Source organism: Erpetoichthys calabaricus, chromosome 6, assembly GCF_900747795.2.
Source record: "Erpetoichthys calabaricus chromosome 6, fErpCal1.3, whole genome shotgun sequence".
Classification (NCBI taxonomy): domain Eukaryota; kingdom Metazoa; phylum Chordata; class Cladistia; order Polypteriformes; family Polypteridae; genus Erpetoichthys; species Erpetoichthys calabaricus.
The window spans coordinates 178,955,416-178,978,072 of record NC_041399.2 but is presented as its reverse complement, the minus strand read 5'-3'; the positions used below and the strand labels follow the sequence as shown (position 1 = coordinate 178,978,072).

General features: G+C 37.7%; 1 protein-coding gene across 2 annotated transcripts in view; it reads left to right on the top strand.

The window, feature by feature from the left end:
- The window catches only part of dnajb6b (DnaJ heat shock protein family (Hsp40) member B6b), a 110,216-nt gene extending 104,083 nt beyond the window's left edge, over positions 1 to 6,133 (top strand). For both annotated transcript variants that reach the window (XM_028804144.2, XM_051929126.1), the window contains one exon: positions 347 to 6,133. In XM_028804144.2, the coding sequence (XP_028659977.1) occupies positions 347 to 444 (98 nt within the window). In that variant the 3' untranslated portion in view covers positions 445 to 6,133. The remainder of the gene's footprint in view (positions 1 to 346) is intronic.
- Positions 6,134 to 22,657: the final 16,524 nt, after the last annotated feature.

Sequence of the window (22,657 nt, the reverse complement as noted above, 5' to 3'; positions counted from 1 at the left end):
CCAACTAAAAGTATGGATTGGTCACTGATAAGCAAAGACGGTAGTACTGGTAGACAAAAAATAATTTTCCTTTGGACCAAACTTATTTCATTCAGTTTTTAGGAACATCATGCATGAAATCCTTGTTAATGTAAACATTAATTATTTTATTAATGGGTTCATACTGCCCTCTTAACTTTTGAGATTATATTCACTAACAATAAATGTTGTTTTTAATATGACTATTGCTAAAAGAGAAGCTTGTAAACTAGCATGCCAGTTTCAAATGTGTAGCAGTTACTAGCATGAATCTGCACTTTTAACCTTAATTGGGTGTTTTGTAAATTAATCAAGCTTTTCTCCTTAGGATACATCGATGGCAAAAGAAAAAAACCACGCCAAAAAGATGAGACAAAGAAGAAAAAAGCACCAAGACCAACTCCTCGGTCAGGAACACCTTGTTAACAACGTCTAACTGTACAGTTAAGATATAAAATGAGGAGTAGCCTTATGCTTTTGCATCGCAGTGATTCAGATTATGTTTGCCTGCTTTTTGCATTTCACACTGCATGCAGTCCGTGTATATATTAAGGTTGAGATCAACTACAGTCTTACACGGTTTTTATTTTTTGGGCACTATATCTTTGAAAATATGCAGATTTGTTTTACTTTTTCAATTTTTTGTGATTGTTGGTTTACTGGAGAATAAAAAAAAGTGTTTGATACTTCAATAATGTCTGACCCTCATGCAAGTGGTAAGATTGATGACTGGTTATCTAAATCAAGGCAAACAATAAATGTAACTAATTATAATGAATATTGAAATATGTTGCTTACATGTAACTTTGCTCCATATATCCAATGTTAAATTTGAGTTATACAACGTATACACAATGTTCATTTTTACTTCCATATTTACACAACAGCCATACTAATAGTAGCCTTACCCTTAAGGATTTTAGCAAATGTGGATAGACTGATTCACTTATTTAACACATTTTTCAATGACAATTGTGTATGTTATTATAAAGTGAGTATAATGTAAAATAAAAAATAATCACCCGTAGACTTAATGTTTGTGTTAAGAGAGAATAGAAGTATTAATTCTAAACCCATCAATAGTATGGCTACTTTTTAATCCCTGAAAGCGAATAGGTTTCCATTTTAAAAAATTGTTCACCTTAACATTCAGCACACAAAAAGATGTGTAAAACATGGGCGATGAATACATTCTTTGTTATGGACACTTGCAGACAAATGTGAGGCTGTGATGTTAGAATAAAAATGGAAGAAATTACGATCCTAAAGACTTTAGTTGGCCTTTTCTTGTGGTGATGCAATGCTAAGCTCTAGCTTGACTCTTGACTCCAGCCAGTTTCTTTTTAATACTTTTATTCTAAACAAAAGCAATAATGTGCACGGAAGCTGAAAGGGAATGTGTAACATTATTATTTCTTTTTTATTGTTTTATTCAAGATAATGTAATAATTTTGCAGAGGAAGTGCAATATTATTTGTTTTTTGTTTTTATTGTTTTCTTGAGATAACGGAAGCTTATCGTTTATTTTATTGGATACCGTAGGATGACCAGAATGAGGGTCACTAAAGATCTTGTGTCTGAAGTACAATCATGTTTGGACCCAGAGGGCATTCTGCAAAGAGGGCACATCACACTCAGAAGAAGACCAAATTATATGTGGCACATGAACAGCTATGATAAACCCACAATGGGAGAGGGGTGTGGGTTTGCCCAAAAAATAATCTCTAATCTCGGAATTAAAATCCACATTAGCTATTGCAGTTTGACACAAAGCAGGCATGCAACAAATCATCCAACATGATTACACTGCTAGCAGAAACGCATGATGCCAACAGGCTTACATTTGTGTCGTATCACATGGGTTTTCATCAGTTGCAATTTTTATTTGTTTATTATTTTTTTTGTTATTGTTGTTATCAGTTATTGTCAAGTGTTAGCAAGCTCAACAGAAGCAAAGGTTAAGTTTTGTTTTATCGAGCCCTCAAGAAGATTGTTAAATTATCTTGAGAAAACAATTAAAAAAGAATATTGAACTTTGTTGAGAAAATTATTTTGTTATCTCGAGAAAACAGTAAAAACTTATGATAATGCATGTCATCTCTCAGCTTCCGTAAATGTGTGCCATGGCCAGACATCTTTACATTGCTACCATGCATTTAGGGTTTCATGTTTACCAGTTCTTACATTTACATTTCCTTTTCTTGTATGGTTTCCACAATGAAAACAGATGTCAGTAAAGCCAATGTCACATTACGCAATTTCTAGATGTGGGGTATGTTAAACTCGCTGACTACAAACTGATGATCTCTCTGGACCGTTGTCAGTTGAAATGACTGAAAATTGCTGGCTATGTCATATTTACTGACTGAGTGCCAACCTCACCAGTGCCATCATACTTGCCCTTTTTTTGTGACAGTGAATAACGTGCTGCCTGTCAGAGTAGGCGCTGTATCTGGGGTTAACAGCTCTAGCGAGTCTCAGCCCTTTTATTTCTTTTTCTGTTCTGTCATGGTACATAAAAATGGAGACATCAGACAGATAAGTGTTTCTTTTGTTTGTGAGGTTCAAAACACCCGTTTACTTTATTGCTCATTGCTGTATTATAATTGTATTTCTGGATCAGCGTTCATTTCTTTTCAGCAGTTAAGCAAAGAGCTCACACCTATGACTAAAGACAAAATGTTTGATTTTGTCAGAGCGAGTCACAGACTAGTAGGTGTGTTGCTGGGAATATCACATTATGTGGCTGACTTTATGGGAACACACCGCCAACTGCTGCTGACTATTTAAGATTAGGTAAGTGAAAGCTACAACTGAAAATCACTGGAAAAGTAGTCTACAAAAATGTATCCTAGCCTAAAGAATTACAAAAAGTAAGCAACAACAAAAAAAAATGACTGTCCGGCCTGTAAATCTGCCAACAAGCTGAAATATTAATAGAGAATAATAAGGTCAACTTGGCCATCTCAGTCTTTTTTGTAGTAGGTGCTAACAGACAACAACAAAAAAAACACTTTTCCATAATGATTTGCAATGGAAATATTTTCTTTCTAAATTCAATATGTATCTGGTGTTTTTTATGTTCTAATACACATAATATATCCAACAATTTTCTGAAATAATCCTGAATAGCATACTTCTGGATCTTATAGTATACCAGCTGTCCCCAGCGGCTCTGCCCACATAGTAATGAAACAAGACAAACTTTAAAAACAATAAAAAATAATAAAAAGATATGTAATTCTGGCCGAGTGGATGGTAGGTATGCTCCAGCGTCAAACGTTGGCACTGTATCTGATCATGTTCAGCTCTGACAGGAGAGCATCCCCTGCATGGAGAGAAGAGAAAATGGCTGCGATATCTCTGCCAATCAGTAGCTACCCTCTAAAACACACGTAGCTCAGATCTCTCTCTCAAAAACATCAAACGCTACTCCTTAATAATCTGTAGATGATAATGTCTGTTGAACAAACACGTATTGCTAGCTAAGCAGAGGCAAGAAACGCTCCAACATATGGCAAGAGGTAGAGCAACTGGTGCGTGAGTGTGGTTCCCTCAGCCTGCAGCCTCTCTCTTGGATTCATGCAAATAAATTGATACTGCAAGCGACCTATGATACTTAGCGCGATGAGCGAAGTTGCAAAATAAACCAGAATGTTCAAGTGTGTCTGTCATTTCAACAGAAGGTTGAAACACAAACATTTATAGTAATAAAATGCATTGCATCTGTTGTTCCAACAGATGGCACATCACAAACATTAACACCGCCTTTACCAATTCCATACCACATGGCATATAACAGAGACATATGCATTGCATTTGTCATTTCAAAAGCCGGTGCATCACAAACACTTGTAGTAATTATTACTACAAATGTTTATGATGCACCATGTGTTGGAATGACAAATGCAATACATTTTATTACTTAAATGCATTATAAAATACATTTCTGTAGATGGTGCACTGCAAATGTTAATGGTGAGGTCTATATTGATTACTTACATTTCAAGCCATCTTAGACGGGTGGCACAGCTAGTCAGTAAATCATTGTCTAAATAGCCAGAACATTAAAAAATAAAATAGGAAAAAAAAAAAAAAAATCTTATCTGTCTAACACATATAAATTATTGCCCCATTCAGTAAAAAGAAATAGCATAACATATTTGTAATTTCTAGATAGATGCAAGAAATGTAGGAACTTGGAGGTAACAGCTTGCTTAGTTAAGTTTGGGTCCAATTAGATTGGGACAAACACCGCAGCCACAGAGGGGCTCCAGGACTGAACTTGAGATCATCTGATTTAAAGCATTTAAAAGGTTTCGTTTGCTCCTGTGGGTCAGACACTTCAGTATCTTAGGAAAGTGGCTCTCAATGTCAGTCCTTGGGGCCTCTGTAACCAGTTTTAATCAGTAAGGCAATTTTACCTCAAATTGATCTCATGATTTAATTTGCTGATTCTGGCATTCAGAAGAGTGTGACATTTATAAGAAATAACAAAAAATATGTATTTTGCCATGCCTTTAAATGTTTGACTCTGTTTTATTATTTTATTTTTAATTTGCTTATTCTGTGGTGTTTGCTGTCTTAATTGCATCAAGATCCTGACAAATATGGATGAGCAGAGCAGATGCTGTTGCAAAGAACAGAGAACGTTAAAGGGCAGCAGCTATTTCAGTGTCACCATCTTGTGTGCTTACAGTGTTTGATGGAGAACATTAAAAAGAGTAGAATATTAGAAAGTAATAAGAATTTATTTTTACCCATCTAACACAAAGGCATTCTTGATTCATTCAGTAATAATTTATGTTAATCAGTTTGTTATTTTTGGATTGATATAAAAATCATTGAAACTGGGATATAAAAGCTTGGCTAATTAAGGTAAGAGTCCAATAAGACTGGTAGGAAAACCCACAGCAACAGGACGCCACCAAGGGTGAACTTGAGAAGCAATGACACAATAGGACCAGTCCAGTTCAACATTTCTATTTGTGTGATAATGTTATACTGTATTGTATTTGTTAATAAAACATAATAAAGGTTTCAACATACATGCAAATACACTGCAATATTTATGCCAAAGTGTAAACAATGCTTATGCTTGCACATCACACCAAAGTACAACCTAGAAACCTACAAAGAAATCTCAAGATCGTGTGTTGTTCTTGCACTCCCAAAGCAGAGCGTCCATGTTCGTTTGACCTTGGCTTCAACTGGACTAACGGCAGAGCATTGCGCTCTGCATGTTTGAACTACCCATAAGCATACCGCAAATGTGCTGTATTGCATCAGCTTCTATTGTCGTGGTCACCACATAATTTTCAAATTGCTTTACTTTTTGATTTACCTTTGTATAACTTTCAAAAATAATGTAAAATACATACAAATAATAATAAAGTTCTAAATTCATAGCATTTGTGTTAAAGTGATATGTTGTACAAGCAGGGTGATTTGAAGGAAAAAGCCAGTTATTATGGGTTTTTTAGCTCACAATCCAAAAACGATTCATTTACTCAGCCACTATGATGAGAGATACAAAAAAATAATTAATTCTACAAAGCTGAAAACCCCAAATTCATAGTTTTTGCATTGAAGTGATGTACCACACCAGTGCAGAGAGATCCGGTAGACAAAAACGTCATTTTTTATGGGTGTTTAGCATGTTATCCTACAAAGGGACACCTCATTCAGTCACTGTGGATGACGGCCTGGCTTTAAGAGAATTGTCCTGGTTTCTGTTACTGAGCACTTCCGCCTGCTGGGATACGCTTGTCACTTTGGTGGCTCTCCTCTCTGTTGTCACTGACAGCACTGTTACAGTATTATAGTCTAAGCAGGAATTAACATAATAAATAAGTGACTGGTTCATGTAAGCAAAACATGTGTATGTGTTAATGTGATAAAGTATGTCAGTATGTTACATAGGCGGATGACATGAAAGACATTTAAATGTGCTTCATTTCTGTTCTTCTGTATTGTGCTTGTACTTTATTAATTTTTAATTGGAATGGGAATTAGCCTACAAAAGTATGTTTTTTAAAAAAGCCTATTGACTGTTTTTATTCATCCTGACATCACACTTCTAAAACTATTAAATAAAATGTGTTCTTCACTTTTACACTGCTGATGAGAATTTTATGATTTTGCATTTTCCTTTGGTCTCTGTTCTCTTTCTTGTAATTGTGCTGAGCGGAAGGTTGGAAGGCAAGTCCTAGCTGTTTGCAGTACTTTGGGTAGAGTATAAATGTTAATTGCACAAAAATGGGCATACAATATCTACAATAAAGTGTGATTTCTTTCCACACAATTGTTCCTATTCTAAAATTCAAAACATCTGAATTAGCGAAAGCTGCCCTTAATTCAGTGTGTCCATAAGAAATGTAATGGTTTACTTCATGAGGCAGAAGTATGTAATACACAAAAATAGTCATGTCAGATATTTAAAAATATGGAAACGCATGTTTCAATTTAAATGTTTAAAATTGTTGAAATTGACATAATTAACAAAAGGAGGTCTTAATTGAAAACAACTTACATGGTGTTTCAATCCTCTAATTGAAATGAATACCAAATCATTCTTTCAGATCATTTTAATAGAAAAATACCACTTAGGTACGTAACAGAACAAAAAAAAACTAATGCTGAGTCCACACATCTTGTATTTCATTTCATGTTCCTGTTTTTCATAGTTCTAGTAGGCTATTTTAAAAAAAGAAATATTAGTTTAATCCATCCGTTATCCAACCTGCTATATCCTAACTACAGGGTCACAGGGGTCTGCTGGAGCCAATCCCAGGGCACAAGGCAGGAAACAAACCCCGGGCAGGATGCCAGTAAACCGCAGGGCACAAACACAACACACCAAGCACACACTAGGGACAATTTAGAATCGGCAATGCACCTCACCTGCCAGTCTTTGGACTGAGGGAGGAAACTCACGCAGACACGGGGAGAACATGCAAACTCCACGCAGGGAGGACCTGGGAAGTGAACCCGGGTCTCCTAACTGCGAGGCAGCAGCGCTACTACAAAGTAATATTAAGAAGTATTTTATATTTAACTTCCATAGTATTATGAAGATGACTGATTTTGTTTTACTGGCGTCAATTTCAGCACTCAAAGGGACTTCTTTATTGACTGTTTTATTAATTCTTAGTGTCATTTTGAAACTGGTTTGGGTGGCCAGCATGTCCGTGGAAGTGAATAGGACTGGCGAGCTTTGTTGGGCTGATTGTTCTAATGTTCTAATAAATAAATAAATAATAAATAAATAAATAAGGGTAGCGAGTTTATTCTAGGAATAACATTTTTAAGTATGGTTTTAATTCAGATCTTTACAGACTGCCTAACATTTATAACTACACAGATGGGCCATTTCAACTTTATTAGGCCAAGAAAAATGACAGTAATCTAAATAGTCTCTGACATTGGTGTATACAGTACTGCAGCAGACAACAATGAAAAAAGAAATCCTAGGATATAAATAACCAGCCCAATGTGTATTTCAAAGTTACTTCTTTTTAAATTGAGTCTTTACTTACTGTATTTAAAGTCAAACAGCTCATTATTGGCAAGAGAATTGTGGAATATGGAGTGTCAAATGGACTGTTCAAATTCTTGCTGCGTGACATTAATTTCCTTCTCTTTACTGATGGTTAGCTAACAGCATCATACCTTGGATGTCATGAGAGCCTATCCAACGTGCCACAGTGTAATCTCCTCAGTGCAAAAGAGCAATTTTTCACAAATAAGGCCTATCCTGTGAAAACTTATAGTGTAAGTTAAACTTTTCAAAGCTTCATTCCTGGTTTCTTTTTTAATAAATCACACCTTATTGTTAAAGAGTGACAAACTGATCACCTGACTTACCCTTTTTTTCTGCCAAAATGTTGTTAGCTTATAACTGGATGGTATTACTGCCTTCCAGTTCATTGGTCCAGGGCTTTTCGGTCCTTTATGGGTTTCTGTGGTGTTTCTCTTTTGGAGTTTTTCACTGACAAGGAATCTGTTCATGGCATTTCAGCCACTACATATCCACCAAGAGATGTCTCGGCAGTGGGACTCAAACAGCGATCACTGGATCAGGCAGCACCAGTCTGAACATGGTCAGCTCAAGAGAGAGCACTCTCAGCCAGCTGCCGGCCAGCCTTCTGACCGTGGATGTGGTAACGTCATGTTCAAGTGCGTAATATACCTTTAATTTTCTCTGGCGGTAATACAGGCGTGCGCGTCGGTAATATGCCTTTAATCTCCTCTGACAGTAATACTGGCTTGTATGTGGCTGTAATATGCGTCACTGTATTGTGTACCTTTAATTTCCTCTCGCAGTAATACTGGTTTGTATTTCTGTAAAACGCCTGTAACTTTCTCTGACAGTAATATCGTGCATCGCACCGTGCCCCGCGCATGCGCACTTCACCAGAAGACACACACACACGGACACCTGGACGCACACAGGCATTTTATTAAAGAGGATATTTATACTCATACTTTTTCTTCTGATAGCAGGCACTGAGCTACTGGGTTGCTCTTGACTAATTTACAAAAGATCCATGAGTGTTTCTTCCTTAAAATCCTTGCTACCAACTAATGGTAATATGTCTCCCACTGGTCATTGCTACCTGCGTCTTAAACCCTGTGTCTCTGAATTTGTTCATCTAGCTGTTCAGATCTGCCTTTTCAGATATATTCACTTTTTTTCCTGCAAACCACATTTGAAAAGCTTTTGGTATCCACTTTTCTGTTGTGATATCCACTTTTCTGTTGTATTACTTTCTTGTTGTGTATGTAGAGGGAAAAAAAGACAAAAGCACAATATAACAGAATTTCAAGTGCACTTCTTTTCTGCAGCAAATCAAAGCTAATTTTTTGATTGCACTCAGCAAAACACTATGGGGGCTATGCGGGGGGTTACAGACACTTCAGGCATGATTACTTCCTTTGCCTTTTTTTCTACTTGCATATCCGTTAATATTTGCATGCTTAACAACTTTATTTTCCATCCAATACTTTATTATCCACTGAAAGTTGCACAGCATCCTCAGAAACAATTTACATGGCTCATTATTATTATTAGTTTACCTGTTCTGTTTTAATTGTGCTCTTAAAAGATGACTCCTTATGTCATTCTCGTCAAATATACAATTCTTATAATCAGTGGCGTAACTAGAAGTTGATGGGCCCTAGTGCAAAAAAAATAATTAACCCCCCCCCCCCCCCCCCCCCCACCATGTGAAATTAAACTAAAGCACCATCAATGGCAAATGAAATCACCACCAACAATGGGATACATCGACCATATACTGTACCAACATAAAAGGCCAGTAGTCATAGTTGTGTGAATGAGACCATCAGTGACCTTTGCACTCCCATGTCATATAGGCAAGCATGTTTGTTGCTTTGAATGGCTATTTAAGTTACTGTATGTTCACTAAGAACAGCACTAGTTGGAAAAAGGGTATTAATTGATCTGAAATGGATAATGTGCCAGAGGGCACCCAAGAATTCGTGGAATTATTGAAAAATCTTTATAAAACTTATAACAATTCTCTTTTAGTCACCTTCAAAACACTCACCTGAGATGCAATACACTTGTCCAAGCACTTCTCCTATTTCTGTTTTCCATTCCTGCATTCATCTTTCATTACCATATCTAGAGCCTCCTGATTTTTTTTCCTCTATTTTTTCCATGACAGCAAATTTTCTTCCTTTCAGTCTCAATTTTTATATTGGGAAACAAAATGAAGTCACAGGGAGTGAGACTTGGTGAAAACAGGATGTACAAAACAACCATCACATTGAATTAGGTCAAAAACTCTTCAACTGACAAAACAGTGTGTGCACTTCAGCAGATGTTTTCCTTGACGCTTTTCCGTAGATGCTTCAGCAGTTCAAATTGATGTCACTAATTAACAGTCTTTCCAAGGGGAGCAAACTCTTTATGAACAACTTCATCAATGTCAAAAATTGTGATCGTCATTGTTTCTTGGAAAAAGGTTTTGGAATCAAGAAATGGTTTAAAATTTTAATTTATCAATCATATACAAAATAAAATATTTAAGGGTCAGATAACCAATGTCTCAACAAATCAGCTTTTGCAGGTTTTACCACACTCTTGAAAATCAATCCATCTAACCATTTTCTGAACTTATTTATTCATTTCACTGTTCTAAGATGGGGAGATTCTCTCAAGGGCCTATTCTGATCATACTGGGTGCAAGTCTGGATGGGGTGCTATATCCAGCAGGGGGCGCATGTTTTCTGGGAATGTGTTCTTATATATATATATATATATATATATATATATATATGACTGCAACCTGTATATCCCTTAACTAAGCAGGCAAATTTCTCTATCATAATAAAAAAATCCTGGGACGAGATGAGAGGTGACTTTCTCAGAGAGACACTTTCACGTCCCGCGAGATGAGACTTTATGCCAAGAAATTTAACCATGCCAGGGCTGGAAATAAAAGATAAAGAGTAGATGACAGAGTAGAACATTGTAAAGAATTCAAAAACATTGGTGCGATACACATGCAGAGCAGGTTAGAGATAATGAAAGTACTAAAATTCGAAAGTCTCAAAAAATTATAGTAAAAATCGTATTAGCACAAACAATGGAAATTATTACTTGGTGAAATAACGGAACAGCATAAAGAGATCAAATACATTGTTTGGCTTTAAACTTTTAAGTCAGAGACTTGTAGATCGTCTAATTTGTGTTGCTATCAGGGAAAAGTAGTGTTTCTTCCCAATGAAGAGGAGTATCCGCAAGAATTAAAAGATTTGTTGTTTGGTGAAAGCTATACGTGAGCGGCAGAGACGCAAAGTGGCTGGCGCGTAGCTCAAGCTGGGAGGGTTGGCGAGCGAAGCCCCCTAGTATAGTACTCTGTATAGTAATCTGTTTTTGAATGCATCTTTCATTTTGATATATAGAAACAGCTAAAGGAAACGCGTAAGACAATACAGTTGTTTACAATCCTTAATTAGGATGTATGTCCATTTTCTATCAAGTGCGGAAGTCAAAGACATGTTTAACAAAAATAATTAGCCAAGGGATGAAAATGATTCTAAAAGGGTGTGCACAAATTTAATGAATTAACAGGTAAGAGTCTGATTTCCAGATGAACAAACAAAACCAATTGTCAAGACCCGTGGACCAAACTAGAATCAGGTCAAAAATAACACCGTAAAAGTGCTTACAGTATGTATCAACTGACTTGTTTTGTCTAACTACTCTAGAGAAATCAGTTAGGTTTTATGCAGAGGTTTCATGCTCAAAACTGGGACACTGTGAGCTGGACCAAGCCAACTTAAAAAAGGGAATCAGAACTGACATCATGACATCGCATTATCTGACTGGCAATGGGCATAGATAGTAACAGTAAAAAAAAATGGCTGTTGCCGTGACTGGACTACACAAAATGGTATCACTGGCAACCAAAACAGAAACCCAAAATAGTGATGTCAATGCCATAGCAATAAAAAAGATTAACTACCAGAAAAATACAAGCAGCACATGCCAAAATTGAAAATTTGATTTCCTACAGTAAATAAAAAAATCAGATTTGAGAAAAAAAAAGTTTCTGAATTATGACAGGCATGTACATAAGGGAGTAAATGCCACATTTAAATACAATGTAAATGGATTCTTTATTTTCCACCGTGTTTTCTTATCTCATTATCTCCACCATGTGCCCTGAGGACATACTGTATACTGGTTGTGGTATGGCTGCAATTCTAAAAAACTCATTTCCAGGGATTGCGTCCCACTTGATACAGGCACCAATTCATCAGAGAACAAGACCTAAATATAACAACATTTTCAAGCCAGTGTTAATCTAATTCATGGTTACAAGATGGATGGAAACCAAATCAGCAGCATTGTTTGTAAGGTTAGAACCAACTGAGAATAAACTGCCAGTACATTGGTGGACCCATTCTTGTACAAACACAGAGAGGTCCATTTTCGAATTGTCATTCAAGCTTCAGGATACTGAAATAAAACTGCAATAGTATAAGGAAAGGAATTCATGCTGACATAAGGGAAACATGAAAACTATACACTGGCAGTGCCCAGGCTTCAATTCGAACCCAGGATACTTGACCTGTGAACAGAAGCATTAGCACATTACTCACACCTGAAAATAGCACACATAAACAGTGCAACAATACTGAACTCATTAGTTTTGTGATTAAGATGGTGTCGATCAGCTTCCATTGTACCACCTCTTATCTGCAATAACTCAATACAAATCATCATTAGGAAAAGGTCTTATAAAGCAAAGATTCAGGTATAAGTATCATGAATGAAGGGCATCATATAATTGTTGTATGTAACAGAAGAGTGAAATGGCTTGAAAATTTGGAAGGAAACTTTCAACATCACAAATGATGCATTTCCGACAGCGTTCATCCCCTGACTGGGGTCTAAATGCCATTTTATGTCTGCTTTCTTAATTGTTTATGTTAAAATTTGTGATTATTTATTTTCTTTGTGTTTAAGCATCTTTTATTATGCACCTTGTGTTTTGTTGGTGGTCACCCAGAGGTGAGACCGCCTGCCCATCACTGTCACGGGACTGCCCTCAGCCCTGTAAAGGTTGGAATAACACACAGTCTCTTCCTTCTTCACGCACTTATGGTGTGGTGAGTTTCTCTAGTGGTTATCTGTTATTGTGCTTTTGGTGAATTTCTGTTTTTCAACCTCTGTGCTCTGTTTTTCGACTATTCTTTGGATTTCGTATTGGGACTGTGTGTGCTTTTGGAATTGACTATTTTGAAGGTATTGCCTTCTGTGCCTTTGTGCTTCTCTGACCTTATTTTTGTTCAAGAGAGCTTTTGAAAAATTAATCTTTTTATTATAAAGATACTATGTTACTCTCTGTGAAAATATGTGGGTTTGTGGTATTTCCCCCTCTAGTGAACATTTTTGGGACTTTCCGGGACTTTGTGCACTTGAAAACTCTCAGGTTCATAATAAACAAAATGCTGACAAAATTAGTCCACATTTTGAATCTGATGATTTCTAACTTGAACCCCCAAGGTACTATGCCTATAGCTGAGACTGGTGTCCTTTCTATTTTCTTTCTCTTTTTAGTCATGACACTTGGCCTATCCTGGGGTGGATGAATAAATCTTCAGATACGTTCTCCTATGGAAGGATCCATTTCAGAATGTGGTTAACCTGTAACATTTAAAATCTTGACTTAAAACACTCTATGTAGTATGTACACATATATATGTATATTTATTTGTACTGTTTACATATACAGTGGACCCTTGACTTACGAACTCAATTCGTTCGCGAGGGCTGGTTGTAACTCAAGTTGGTTGTAAGTCAAGACTATTTTTCCCATAAGAAATAATGGAAATATCCATAATGCGTTCTGAACCTCCCACAGCAACACTTACTTAACCTTTTCATAATAAAAAAGGGTTGTATAATGTGCATAATTTACCAAAACACCAATAATTTTTCTAATGTACTAACCAAAAAGTTATAAAAAGTGCCTAGCCTACCAGAAACAACATTTTCATACTGTACTCACCATTTAATTTGACATCTTTGGGTTGCAGGAAGGGAGGAGGAGGAGAATGAAATGGAAGGTGGTTATTGTTTGGAAGGAGCCTCCTTATACAAATCTTTTCTTTGTAAAATTGTTGAGATGGTGGATTTCGACATGCTGTACATATTAGCGAGATCGGTCACACGAACACCACTCTCATATTTCCGCACAATTTCCTTCTTCATTTTGATTGTGATCGCTTTCTTTACCTTCTCTTCCTTCCTTAGCAATTATCGAAATAAATTATATAAATCACTGCACTGACCGAAATTACGTCCACAAGCACATGCATCTGGGCTCTGACTGACACTTACAAACGCTCTCGGCTGTTTGTTTACAATCGCACAAGTGGATACACGTGAACGCGTTTGGGTCGTAACGCAAGATGTTGGTCGTAATTCAAAACAAAAATTTTGGTCGTAAACCAAGTTGTTCGCATGTCAGGCCGGTCGTATATCAAGGGTCGACTATACAGCCAGTTCTAATTATTTACAGGGGTTATGTTTCTGAAAAACCTTGTGGATACAGAAAATGTGGATACAGAAACATTGATCTGTAACAGTGGGCATCTTGCAGTTTGGGACGACCGGGATCAGACTTGAGAGAAGTCAGACATGGAAACACAGACACAGAAAGTTTGTATTTTCCAAAACAAAAGTGGGTTTTATTTACAGGTGCACAAAAACAATGTCCCAATCAAAAATAGTGAGTAATATATACAGTGAAACTTTCAGACCAAAAAAATGAAAAATAAAGACAAAAATATACTGAAAGAATGCTAGGGGTCACTGTTCCCCCTTAAACCCAACAGACAGACGCTCAGGACACAGGATAAAAGCACTCTGAAGTATTTAAATTTTTCTTCTTTTAAACAGTGACTCCAAAGCACCCCAGCCACAATAAACAGGCAATACACAATAATATTCTTAATAATAATAATAACAACAATAATAATTCTTTCCTTTGCACCTCCCAGCAAGCTCTATCCTACACCTCCCAACTCCAGCTCGCTTGCTGGGTCTCCAACATTCCACTACGGATATCCTGCCTCCCCAAGTGTCTACCCACTGTCTGAGACTGTCCAGCCCCTTTGCTCCTTTTCTGTTGTCACACGGTAAGAGATGGAGGACGTTATCAGGAAAATGAAACCGTCTACCAGTTCCCTGGACCTTTTTTCCTCAGCCTTGCTGAGGGCCAACATCTCTGCTGTCTCTCCACTTATCACCAGGATTATAAATCATTCCTTTCTGGTTGGCCATATTCCATCTGCACTAAAAACTGCTGTCATCAGACCTCTACTGAAAAAACCCACCTTGGATCCTGAAGTTCTCTCTAACTATAGGCCCATCTCCAATCTTCCATTTCTCTCCAAAGTCTTAGAAAAAACAGTTGCAGCACAACTTCATGATCATCTCAAACTGAATAACTTGTTTGAAAAGTTTCAGTCTGGTTTCCGCCCTGGCCATAGCACCGAAACAGCCTTGGTCAGGGTTACCAATGACCTTCTGATGACAGCAGATACTGGTTCCCCTTCACTACTCATTCTCCTTGATCTGACAGCTGCTTTTGACACAATAGACCATAACATCCTCCTTCACCGCCTGCAATACACTATTGGACTCTCAGGAAATGTTTACAACTGGTTCACATCATACCTGACTGGCAGAACTGAGCATGTCGCCTTGGGCAGCGCAAAATCTCACACCCACAACGTCACCTGTGGTATCCCACAGGGCTCTGTGCTAGGCCCCATCCTTTTCACCATCTACATGCTCCCCCTTGGAATTGTCATTAGCAGACATGGTTTATCTTTCCATTGCTATGCCAATGACACTCAGCTTTACCTCAGGACTACCCCAACCTCCTCTATTGCTCCTCCGCCAATATCTACACAGACTACTGCCTGGAGGAGATAGAGACTTGGATGAGGCTCAACTTCATTCAGCTGAACAGATCAAAAACAGAAGCCATCTTAGTTGGTACACTGCACCATCTCCGTTCTTCTACTATCACCAGTATCACTTTCTCTGATCAAAATATCCCTCTTTCCACATCTGTTACCAATTTGGGTGTTAAAATGGGCTCACAACTCACCTTTGACACCCACATCAAACACCTCTGTAAGTCATCTTTTCACCACCTCAAGAACATCACTAAACTCCGCCCAACACTCACCCTGGTAGATGCAGAGAAGCTCGTCCATGCCTTTGTCTCTTCCAGGCTGGATTACTGTAATGCGCTCCTCATCGGGATTCCTGGTAAGAGTATCCAGAGACTTCAGTATATTCAGAACAGCGCTGCCAGGATCCTGATGAGGGTGCGAAAGCACGATCACATCACCCCCATCCTGAAAACTCTTCATTGGCTCCCTGTCCAGCTCAGAATTGAGTACAAGGTCTCCTTTCTCACCCATCAGTGCATTTATGGACATGCCCCTCTTTACCTACAGGAACTTCTCACTCCTTATACTTCCTCACGTACCCGCCGCGCTGTACACATAAACACCCTCATAGTCCCCAGAACTAAGCTCAGCAGCATGGGTGATAGGGCTTTTTCATCTGTGGCGCTGAAGCTTTGGAATGCCCTCCCTGATTACCTGAGAGCCCCGCAGTCGACTGATGTTTTTAAATGAAACCTAAAAACTCATCTCTTTAGAAAGACTTTTTGTCTCATATTTTTGACTCTGTAGCACTTTGAGATTGCCGTCTGCCACAGTACATAAACAAAATTGTAGTCTTCCTAAAGAAAGAAAATAAGCAGGAAGAAACTACACACAATGAAAATCAAACAATCCACAAAAATTATTTACCAGGAAAAAAATGTGTATATTGTAGTGACCAGAAAAAGTTTAGGGCTGTTGTTTTAACTGCTCTAAAGTTCAGGGTGACTTTGACACATGGTGAGTTGTCTTGGTTGTCATGTACATTAAAAGCGCTCCGTACTCTGGGCTAGAGCAACGACCTGTTAAGCAGCATGTATTTAACTAAATTCAATGTAAATGTGTGTATATATATATATATATATATATATATATATATATATATATAGAGAGAGAGAGAGAGAGAGAGAAACACACATATATATATATATATATATATATATATATATATATATATATATATATATATATGCAGCTGGAGATCCACAAAGGGAGAAAAATGAATCACGTATCATAAAGTAGTTTTTATTCCTGAGCTTTCAACCCCTGACAGGGGTCTTTATCAGAGGATAATGCTTAGACTTGCAAGAATCAAAGGCAATATATAGCAAAGCATTACGTGGAGGGTGGGGGTGGCTAAGTCAGTGTGATGGGGGGGGGGGGTATTGGGTGTACAGTTTATTTATTATGAACATGTTCTTCTTAAGTTTGCATATGCTGGATTTATGTCCAAGTGTCTGTTGATGGCGTTCTCATTTGATAGCCAAGATTCGGCCAGCTCACTGGCACTTTTAGTACTGGCCTTAAATTTTACTTGTACATTGTCCCAGTTAAATGTATGTCCTGTTGATTTAGTATGCGTGTAGATCAATGAAAGTGAGTCCTTTCTTCTGACAGCATTGCGATGTTCCTGTATACGTGTTGCGATTCTTTTTGATTCTTAAGAAGAACATGTTCATAATAAATAAACTGTACACCCAATATCCCCCCCCATCACACTGACTTAGCCACCCCCCCACCCCCTCCATGTAATGTTTTGCTACATATTGCCTTTGATTCTTGTAAGTCTAAGCATTATCCTCTGATGAAGACCCCTGGCAGGGGTTGAAAGCTCAGGAATAAAAACTGCTTTATGATACGTGATTCATTTTTTCTCCCTTTGTGGATCTCCAGCTGCAAATATGCAAACCGTATCACAGACCTTCTCTTCCATATATATATATATATATATATATATATATATATATATATATGTATATATATATATATATTTTTTTTTTGTGAGAATGGGTCCGAACACCATCAGACTGACACCAGCAAACACACGATTATTACAGCTAAAAAAGTTCACGCAACGCACAGTGTTCCCGCACCAATCACCCCTATCCACGGGCTTCTGTCTCCGTCTCTGTGGGTCGCCTTTCCTCTCCTCCCAGGATGTTTGTCCTGCTCCCACTCCCGACTCTAGCTCCCTGATTGTAGGGAGGCAGTTCTTTTTACTTCCACCCAGATGTGCTCTAGGTGCTTAATGATGTTCTTCTGGCAGCACTTCCTAGTGTGGCGGAAGTGCTGCCCTTGCACCCGGAAGAACTCCAGGCGTTCCTGGAAGGTCCTTCCTCCACCTTCCTCTCCTGGGCTCCATGACGCTTGGGGCGCCCCCTGGCGGTGGCCATGGGCCCCAGTGGGCTTAAGCCTCCTTGCTCCTTTCCCATGGTCCCCTCAACAACCAGGGCGGTTGCCCCCTCATGGCCCAGGGGACGTATAAACCCCTCCTGGTCCTTCTAGGCATCCCGGCTGGGTATGACCCCCAGCCTCCTGTGACTATATATATATATATATGTATATATATATTCTTACATAATACGCTAGTGTGATTGTCCATTTGTCTGTCCAGAATTTTAAATCATCTGTAGCTCGCAAACTGTTTGACCTATTGACCTGAAATTTAGTACACAAATACTACGTGACATCTACTAACTGTTTTTGGTGTGATGATTGACCTCCAAGGTTATTCCTCTTTTTATTTTATTTTATTGTAGAATTAACTCTCGGCAGCGGCCAGCAGGGCGGCTGTGTGGTGCATGTGTACGGGTGCCATTCTCATCACTACCACCTTCTCCATCACTTCCCCTACCTCTTCATATCTTAAATCATTCTTGAGACAGATTGAAAACTTAAGTGCCAGTGAAAAATTAAAGAAAACTTACTAAGTAATTGCAACACAAAAACTGACTTAATCAGTTTTAATGTGAAAAGATGCTGACGAAAGAAGAGAAGAAGCAGGCTGCTAGGGCGGAGAAAAGAAGAGCTGATCAGGAAATGGCAAACGCATCAACCTCTGAGCAAACAAATGGTAAACGTACAGAGAAAGAGGATGAAAACTAGGAATGCTCAAGTCAGGTGTATTCACTGCACGTTATCATACAGTGCGCCGTTACTGGTATATATTGTGATGGATTGCCGGCTTCATATTGCGGCCCTCACCCCCAGGCCGCCAGGAGGAGCTCTCCCAACAGCATGGACGTGCCCTGAATTCCAGCAGGGCCTCATGGACTATGTAGTTTTTATACACAGTCCTGCTGGATACCTTGGGGACCACTGGGAGTCGCTGTCGGGAGGCCCGTGGACTCATATATGCCCTATAACCCAGAAGTGCGTCATAATTCCGTGACAGGAAGAAACAACGTGCTTCCGGGGTGAAGATAATGACTGTTTACCCTGACCCGGAAGGAATAAGGACTTGTGGACTGTTGGGCAGGAACACTTCCAGGTCAGGGAGTATAAAGGACTCTGGGAAAGCCCAGACATTGAGCTGAGCTGGGAGGTAGGGTGGCGAAGTGTCTGGGAGAGGAGGAGTGTTTATTTGTGCTTTATTATAGAGAATTGATTATATGAGTAGTGTGGAGTGGAGGGTGCTTGGTGCACTGTGTAATAAGAAAATAAAAGAGTCTTGGACTTTTACCTGGTGTTCGGAGTGGTACCTGAGGGTTCAAGAGGTGGATCGATACCTCTTCTGCTACAATATATATATACCTTTTGGGGGTCAGAGCACAAGGTTAAATTACAATATATTATTAGTATTAATATTGTTTAAAAAACTCCTTCTCAAACAGTAGACACCCACATTTTTAAGTAATGTGGTCTATAGTCACTTCTAGGGCTCTTCTGGGATTAGGGGTCCTGAAGTTTAAACTTCATTAGTTTCCTAGCAGATCTGCCCCTGCCCATATGCTGAGTCTGGGAATGTTCTGAGATCTCAACTATACCGTAGAGCAAAGAACTTTGAGTACAACACCATAGCCTGAAGGGAACTTTTTGGTCAGGGCTGCATCTGAATTAAAACAGCTTAAAAAATAAAAAAAAAAACAAAACACACATGACATGACATTTGAATGCTAGCATTTTTTAAATGAATACCTAATCTATGAATCTTACTGTATATTTGAGGACCACACAGTTTAAGCAACTGTGATGAAATATGGCATTATCTTGCAACTAAATGGGGAGTATAACTGGTGTAATACTATTACTTTATCATAACAGTAAAAGAAAACACAGAGGGTGATTTAAAATAATGTTGTACATGAAGAAAGACATTTAAAAAAAATCAGATAGAAATCAATTATTCTTTCTGTTCAGATTGTAGTGATCTTATTTAGACGGTTTAGATAGTTTATCTTATTTAGATAGCTATTTATATTTAAGGGTAGCTTTATTACTTGAAAATAGAATTAATAATAATATTTTTCCTTTATTTTGATTTTCCTTTTTATTATTTTTTTCTGAAAATATTGTCTACATTATTTCTTTTACAATTGCTAACCAATTGGTTGGTTTGGTTGATTATGTGATCAATCTTCTGTTGTCACTGACTTTGGAGGGAAAGCCAGTGATGTTTCAGAAACGTAGCACTAATTCTTAATAAGGTTTGACACTTGAGATTTGGGCGATACAGTATGTCACAGACTCTTTTAACTTTTGCTTTATTCTGTTTCAAAATTAATAAAATGATGATAGATATAGTAATACAGAATTTACAAACACAATTGGTTTAATGTCAGCAGTGTGCAAGAGAAAAGTAGTACTTTTCCAAACTCCTGTGAACTAATGCAAGTGAAGAGTTAAGCAAATGATTGAAGAGTGCTTTAGTTTTCAATAATAGCAATTTTCAATGATCTGTGAAGAGATCAACAGCTATAAAATGGTGCCAAAAGCTATTTTGATGTCAGGGTAAATCTGGAAAAGAGCCCTTATTTCTCTCACGGCCAGCAAGGTCTAACTGATTTTTTTTCTGTCTCTTTGGCTGAGCTCCCAAGTAATTACCCTACTGATTGGTACAAAAATAAAAGAAGTAATGCAAAGGAGTCCTGAGTCACTGGGTTATTCAGGCTGAACTTTACAAGTAAGCCAATCTCAGTTAGTATTCAGAACTCTTCAGCAGCCTCAATATATAGGGCTGTGCGTGTAGCACTTTTCTCTCTACAGTATTTCTCAACCCAGTTTTTTTGTCAACTTTGTCTAGTGCAGGTTTCAAATTAAAATATATAGAGAGAAAGATAGAGAAAGTTTTTATTAATAATTGACCGCTAATTAGAAACAGAGATTCTTATTTGTTGTGGCATTTGATCTTTACCACTGTGATCACATTCTGACCATTGGGAAGAGAAATGATGCCACTATGAAGACCTTATAAAAACATATTAAATTGCTTTTATTTAATTTCATCACACCCTGATGGTATATTGGGCATCTTAGGGGTTATACTGTATGTGCTCATGTAGAGCAAGTCAGTCTCATTTTAATAGAAAGTCACTCTTTTGGTTGTTTTTCTGTCTGTGTCTTCATATGTCATGAAGAGGTGGTGCAACGTGTGACACCACCTATACTGTAAGGTGTAGCAGTGTGTGACAGCATATGTACTGTAACTTCATTCATGTTCTTTCTGTAGGAAACAGAGCATCTCGTTTAACAGTAAAAACTGGGAGAGGGAGAAGAGAAATGGAAAGAAAATGTGCCAAATACCTCATCCAGAAATCAGAATTATTTTTCAAACAAATCCTAATCACTAAATGTCTAAATTCTTAAACAAAAGCTTGTCTTTTTACCATCTGAAATACCCCAAAGAAAATAACTTGCTGAAAAGTCTAAATATCCAGATCTTGGATAATTAAGGGATGCACATGCCAAACTTTGGTTGCTCCGATGTCATCACATCTGTAAAAAAAACCAGATGGACCATTCCAAAAAAGCATTAGACACCACAATGCTAAATAATGGCGTCCAATATGGTGTCTTGAAGTAATACAAAATTACAAATTTTCTTACGTGACTTCAAACATAAAACTAATGGCAGCAACGGATTCACTGAGGTAAAAAAGATGTATTATTCCCACAATGAGCAGAAAACACATACAAATTAATGGATAACATCCATCATAACAATTAAAGTAAAATATCTTGAACATAAAACAGCTGAGAACTGTCTTTTACATACCAAGCATCTCTCTTCTCAGTGTTTGTCCATCAAGCTACTATGGCTCCAGCCTTCTTATATTTGCTAAAGGCCCCTTCTCTTGCTTTCTGAGAGTTACACTTGTGTGAACTTTGACTTATTGACATGGTTACCTTTCCTAATGGGGTTCACCATTTATTGTTTCTATTATATATTGCTTAATGTATCCTGGAAGGTTATTATCACATAGAGGTGAATATAAACAGTTCCCCCTATTTTTTTCTTTCTTATTTTATTTCCACTTTACTGTTCTGAGTTTTTATTATTTTAATCTTAGCAAGGCCTGTATGGACATATATGTTTTGAATGGCTAAAGTCATAATTTGAATTTTTTTCTATCCTGACTGGGAAAAATTAGTCCTAATATACAAACAAAAGATGTAGATTGTTCGATACATTTTGTTAGCTTGAATGTCAAGGGTCTCAGTTACAACCTTAAGCCTTAATCCTCATTGAAGAAAGATTGATATGGTAAAAATGTTCACCACATCTACTGTAAAAAAAAAACAAAAAAAACCCCAGATTTTAATTCAAGCTGCAATTCCATTTGCAACTTCGATATAGTATTGGATCCCGAAGGGTTGAATATAATGGTAATGGGTATCTGAATAAATCTAAACTGATTTTGGTTAAAGTATTTGGACCAAATACCAGTTATAAAGAATCCACGGTAAAGGCTGTAGCATTACTTCCCAATATGAGCTCTCATAAGCTAATAACGTGGCCCCTTAGAAATGCCTTGAGTGTTTTCCAAAGTATTCCCACAGATATGTCTGATGTCTCTAAGAAGAGATGAAATTTATCAATAGTTGTATTTCATAAATTCCTTATCCTCTAGCAACAATATATTATGTCAGCTGTGGAAATTAGGGACGCTCCAGCCACCCCAAACTGAACACA